This window comes from Limulus polyphemus, unplaced genomic scaffold (genome assembly GCF_000517525.1).
Source record: "Limulus polyphemus unplaced genomic scaffold, Limulus_polyphemus-2.1.2 Scaffold837, whole genome shotgun sequence".
Taxonomy (NCBI): domain Eukaryota; kingdom Metazoa; phylum Arthropoda; class Merostomata; order Xiphosura; family Limulidae; genus Limulus; species Limulus polyphemus.
The window spans coordinates 412,829-418,907 of record NW_013666447.1 but is presented as its reverse complement, the minus strand read 5'-3'; the positions used below and the strand labels follow the sequence as shown (position 1 = coordinate 418,907).

At 33.1% G+C, this 6,079-nt stretch overlaps 1 protein-coding gene across 1 annotated transcript in view; it reads left to right on the top strand.

The window, feature by feature from the left end:
- LOC106460796 (A disintegrin and metalloproteinase with thrombospondin motifs 18-like) overlaps nucleotides 1-6,079 on the top strand; it is a gene marked incomplete at its 5' end in the record, with an annotated part of 28,997 nt that overhangs the window by 4,780 nt on the left and 18,138 nt on the right. The window contains 5 exons of the mRNA XM_022387585.1: nucleotides 725-841; nucleotides 1,701-1,849; nucleotides 4,592-4,655; nucleotides 5,157-5,268; nucleotides 5,576-5,706. Of these exons, the coding sequence (XP_022243293.1) occupies nucleotides 725-841; nucleotides 1,701-1,849; nucleotides 4,592-4,655; nucleotides 5,157-5,268; nucleotides 5,576-5,706 (573 nt within the window). The remainder of the gene's footprint in view (nucleotides 1-724; nucleotides 842-1,700; nucleotides 1,850-4,591; nucleotides 4,656-5,156; nucleotides 5,269-5,575; nucleotides 5,707-6,079) is intronic.

The window sequence follows — 6,079 nt, the reverse complement described above, 5'->3', positions numbered from 1 at the left end:
ACCGTCACGTTATAACGCCCCCACGGCTGAAAGGAGCGAGCATGTTTGATGTGACGGGGATTCGAACCCGCGACCCGCAGATTGCGAGTCGAGCGCCCTAACCATCTGGCCATGCCGGGCCAATAGTGCTTTGAACAAGGACTTTTCATCAAACACTAACTACTATAGCAGTGGTTGTCCTGACAGCAAAATCACTCAAGAACTGTTAGAAATATACTTATCAAGTTGTACTTTACCTTTCAAAATGACATTTTGACCTTTTTTTTAATCTTGTCTGTTTCAAGAACAATTATATGAAGCAAATTTATTTACGTACTGTACGCACCTAGACATATTTGTTGATTTTTTTGTTCAATTTCAACCGGTCCTTCATTTTGAAGTGTTAAACTAGAGAAAGGGTAGTTAGTCAATAGCACCTCCCGCCAAATCTTGGGTTACTCTTTGCCAACGAATAGTGAGATTGACAGTCACATTATAACGGCCTACCAGCTGTAAAGGCAACTATGTTCGGTGACGGGGTTCGATTCCGCGATGTGTGAATCAAGTGCCCTAACCATCAAGTTATGCCAGATCCTTGTCGATGTTAATACTTTTAAAGGTCAACAGTACATAACACTCTTTTTGTTACTATAATTTATGTATATGTACATATAAAGTTGATTTTTTGTTGTTGTTTATAAACTAATTGTAATTAATCAGACAAGTTTTGTTCTCTTACCTTCAGGGTAAAGTTTTAATGAAACACGACATCTGTAAATCTCTATGGTGCCACAGACGAGGACGCGAGTGTGTTACAAAATTCATGCCGGCGGCAGAAGGAACTCCATGCGGGAATAATATGGTAATAACTGTATATCGGTTTACCGTAAAGGACCTGAGAACGCGAAATGTAAATTATAATACGCAATATTTCAGTATTTTTCTTATTTCATTGGTACAGTCAGACAAAATTATTGAATATATATATATATATACAAAAAAACAATTAAATATTACACTGTCATTTTGTGACGTTCATAATATACCGTTTTTCAATGGTTATTTTTGAAAAAGTAAGATTTTAAGCAATAAATTGTTGAACTTATAGTTACTATATCAAAGGGTCAAACAACATTAGCTTGTTATATAAATTAAGAAGAAATCATCTCTATATGTAAGTACTTCAAAGTACACCTTACCAAATGTGGAAAAGTTTACAGTCTCTGAGCGAATATTGTGTGATGAATTCATAATGTCGTTATTCAATATTTCATTCTGGTTATGTAGTGTACCATTGTTAATAAAAAAACATAGCAAGTGGTAGTCGCTCACGTTATTCAAAGTAAAGGCCGACAGATTATTTACAATTTTGTAAACATAGCCGTAGAATGATATCTGCTCAGATTATAAAAGGTAAGATTCTACATAAAAATTGAATCTGTTGAATATTACTAATAAGCTATTCGTTACGAATGTGGGTCTTAAAAACGTTATACAAGTAGATTATATCTTGTTAATAATCAAACATGGCGTTTGTAAAAATGTTCTACAAATAGTTAGGTTATATCTTGTTAAAAATGAGACGTATTGTTAGTAAAAATGCTACACAAATGTATAGCTTAAATATGTTATAAGTCAAGCTTCTCATTACCTTTGTAATTTTAAAGTATTTTTGCGGGTTTCTTTTATTTTTTCTCTTCTTTTCGGGGGTACCACCTTAGTGGTGTCGTCGAGGGAAATGTGTTGAGAAGAACGAGGAAGGCCCTAAACCTGTGAATGGTGGATGGGGTGCTTTTTCTGACTGGACATCCTGTTCCAAGTCTTGTGATGGTGGTATAGCATACAAAGAACGAAAGTGTAACAATCCACGGTCAGTGTACATCAGTTTTTAATAACGTCTTAAAGCATAAATTAGAAATACCTGTTATGTAACAATACATGATATGTGTACACTGTTTTATATAACGTGTATTAAGTTATATAACGTGTATTTTAATAACGTCTTAAAGCATAACATAGAAATACCTGTTATGTAACAATACATGATATGTGTACACTGTTTTATATAACGTATATTAAGTTATATAACGTGTATTTTAATAACGTCTTAAAGCATAAATTAGAAATACCTGTTATGTAACAATACATGATATGTGTACACTGTTTTATATAACGTGTATTTTGATAACGTCTTAAAGCATAAATTAGAAATACCTGTTATGTAACAATACATGATATGTGTACACTGTTTTATATAATGTGTATTAAGTATTTACCTATTAAACATATCAATAAATGGTAAGTGTGTGTTATTCTATATTACGACATTTACCTGTAAAATCTGTTGTGTGGCAATCCGTGGTAACTAAATATATATGGATGTCTTATATAGCCTGTAAGGACTTACCGTGTGGTGATATTCGACTGGTAAACACCGATGTCTCATAATGTAGGTTAAAGCACAACTTGTAAAGGTTTGTTGGGCAACAATTCCTGAAAGTTAATATTGATTATTGTGTGGTGATATTCGACTGGTAAACACCGATGTCTCATAATGTGGGTTAAAGCACAGCTTGTATAGGCTTATTGGGCAACAATTTTTGAAAAGTCAATATTGATTATTGTGTCGTGATATTCGACTGGTAAACACCGATGCCTCATAATGTGGGTTAAAGCACAGCTTGTAAAGGTTTGTTGGGCAACAATTTTTGAAAAGTCAATATTGATTATTGTGTCGTGATATTCGGCTGATAAACACCGATGTCTCATAATGTGGGTTAAAGCACAGCTTGTAAAGGTTTATTGGGCAACAATTCCTGAAAGTCAATATTGATTATTGTGTCGTGATATTCGGCTGGTAAACACCGATGTCTCATAATGTGGGTTAAAGCACCGCTTGTAAAGGTTTGTTGGGCAACAATTCTTCAAAAGTCAATATTGATGTCTTACCTTGTGATAAAAAACAACCAGATCTGAAGTTTGAGCCTGAGAGAAGACCACTTATTATTTCCAAACCTCGACACCCTCGATGTTTTTCTCCTACTTCTTACCCCCTACTCTTTTAAGAAATTGTGATTGTAAGTAAATTATGAGTAGTTGTGATTATTATTTTACATGGTAGTATAGCAATTCAGTCTTTCATTACTGCCATTTTAAACTATTATTTTAGGGGGTAGTCATTACTGCCATTTTAAACTATTATTTTAGGGGTAGTCATCACAACCATTTTAAACTATTATTTTAGGGGTAGTCATTACAACCATTTTAAACTATTATTTTAAAGGGGTAGTCATTACAACCATTTTAAACTATTATTTTAGGTGTAGTCCTTACAACCATTTTAAACTATTATCTTAGGGGTAGTCATTACAACCATTTTAAACTATTATTTTAGGGGTAGTCCTTACAACCATTTTAAACTATTATCTTAGGGGTAGTCATTACAACCATTTTAAACTATTATTTTAGGGGTAGTCATTACAACCATTTTAAACTATTATTTTAGGGGTAGTCATTACTGCCATTTTAAACCATGAGAAGTTATGGACATTATTTTATATTTTACTAATGTAATATTGTATCTCATCGCCAGTATTTTGATTTATAATATGAGCCATCTTATTTGAAATGATAAACGTTATTGTTTTTTGCGAATAATTATTTTTTATGCGTAAGACATTCTTACTTCTGAAAAAGTTACAATTATAAATCGATAGATTAGAAATAACATAAAATTATTGGTTTTAATTTAAATTTTACCAGAAGATACTTTTATAGATGGCGCAAGCCTCCACCCCTCAACTAATCTTCTATTTCATTATATTTTCACTCTTATTTCTTATACATTTTTGAAAATTTGCAGCCCGGCCCTCTACAGAATTTTTAAGGAACTTTTATGTTTTTCGTTAATGGTCAGTAACCATTGTATCAAAAATTATAATTTAGTATGAACTTAAAAATATTTCTTGCAAAACAATACACGTTCAGTGTTTACTGTTGTGGTATAAGGTGTTATAAAGTATGATATCACATCTAAACACAGCAGATCGTGAATGTATAACACCTTGTAAGAACAAAAATAATACTTGACATTAGTATTGAAGCGGAATTACATGAGCAAAAGCAAACTTTGCTGATAAATATTAATAATTAACACTGTAATCTTGGATATTACACGCGTACTGAATATCTTCGTAACTGTACTTCATAATTAGTTTATATTTTAGTACATAGCCTATATAGTTTGTTTGTTTGTAGTTATACACAAAGCTACACAATGGGCTATCTGTGCTCTGCTCACCACGGGTATCGAAACCCGGTCTTTAACGTTGTACGTCCGCAGACATACCGCTGTGCCACTGGGAGCAGCCTTTATAAAAATAAAAGTATACCAACTTATCACTGAAAAATCTAGGAAGTATAGAGAAAGCTTACGGGATAGTAGTTTCAAACAAATGATTTTGAGTTGGTTAGACAGAAGGAAAAAAACTGATCTCATAAACATCAATCATCTATAGAACTCACTCGGTTCCTTATTACATAAGTTTACATTTACTAATATACAAAATATTTTGATTTGATATTCTGATCTTTAACTTGAATTACATTGCAGCCCTCGAAATGGCGGTAAGGACTGTGAAGGACAAACTCGAGTCTATAAGATATGCAATACCGAGGTAAGTGTATCATGAATTTCTGCAACATTGCTTAACTTAAGGTTTAATAGTTTCAACTAAAGTTTTTTTCCAGGAAACCCACTAACGTCAGTGTAATTGTGTTGTTGTTTGTTTGTTTAACAGTATTTCAAGTCACAGATCAACGTATACCTTATGTAAAACGGTCAACGTATCTATTTGCTTTAATAACAAGAACTGAAAATCGAATTTACATATACTGTGATAATAATCCTTCACGGACATGAGATTTAAATTTTCTTACATAGATGATTTTTTGCGTGTGTTTACTAATTTTAGACGTAATAATACCAATAACTGGAATCACAGATTTTGTGTCTCGTTCGCTAGTTTACAATTACAACGTTATTTTTAATTCGTGAGTTCTTCTTCTGTACGTCATGTATTTGTGCTTTTACTGAGTACGAATGTCTTTATTTATTCTTAAATCTGTATATCTGCAATAAGTAAAAAAAATACTGTAAATTTCATTCTCCATTTCAGCTTTGTCACCATGCCAACACTGATATACGGATGGAACAGTGTGAAACGTTCAACAACAAGACCTTTAGAGGCAATCGGTTTCTCTGGAAACCGTACGAGAAAGACCTCGGAGGTATTTGCTTAGTGATTTCGTGTTTTTTCTTTAGAGTGTTGTGCTTTGAATTTGTGCCTATGCATTCATTTTGCGATAAGAAGAGGGAAAAAATGTGAGGCGTAAACACCCAAGTATCTTTGTTTTAACGCGTTTTTCCTGAGTGATATCATTATAATCTGTAAGTTTACATTTTAACTCTTTTTTTTATGCGTTATTTTTTATATTCTAGACTCATCAAATTAAACCACATCGTTATGAATGTAGAGTATGATATTGATAACAGAGTTTAGTTCTGTACCTTTAAAGTGTGTTCTTTGGATTGCAGCTCTCTCCCGTTGTAGAGTTTACTGTATGCCTCAAAAAACGGAGATATTCCTGGTGTTATCAACGAAGTTACCTGATGGTGTGGCCTGTAAACCTAGGTTTTCAGCTGTATGTGTGGAAGGAGAATGTAGGGTAAGTAGCTCAGGCTGTGCGCAAATCTGGATTCTGTGCTGAATGTGTGAAAGGAAAATATTGGAAAGATCACTCCGACAAAGGTTCGACTGTAAATCTGGATGCTAAGCTGTATGTGTGGAATGAGAATATAGAGTAAATATTCGAGATAAACGTTGAACTGTAAATCTGGATGCTAACTTGTATGTGTGGAATGAGAATATAGAGTAAATATTCGAGATAAACGTTGAACTGTAAATCTGGATGCTAACTTGTATGTGTGGAATGAGAATATAGAGTAAATATTCGAGATAAACGTTGAACTGTAAATCTGGATGCTAACTTGTATGTGTGGAATGAGAATATAGAGTAAATATTCGAGATAAACGTTGAA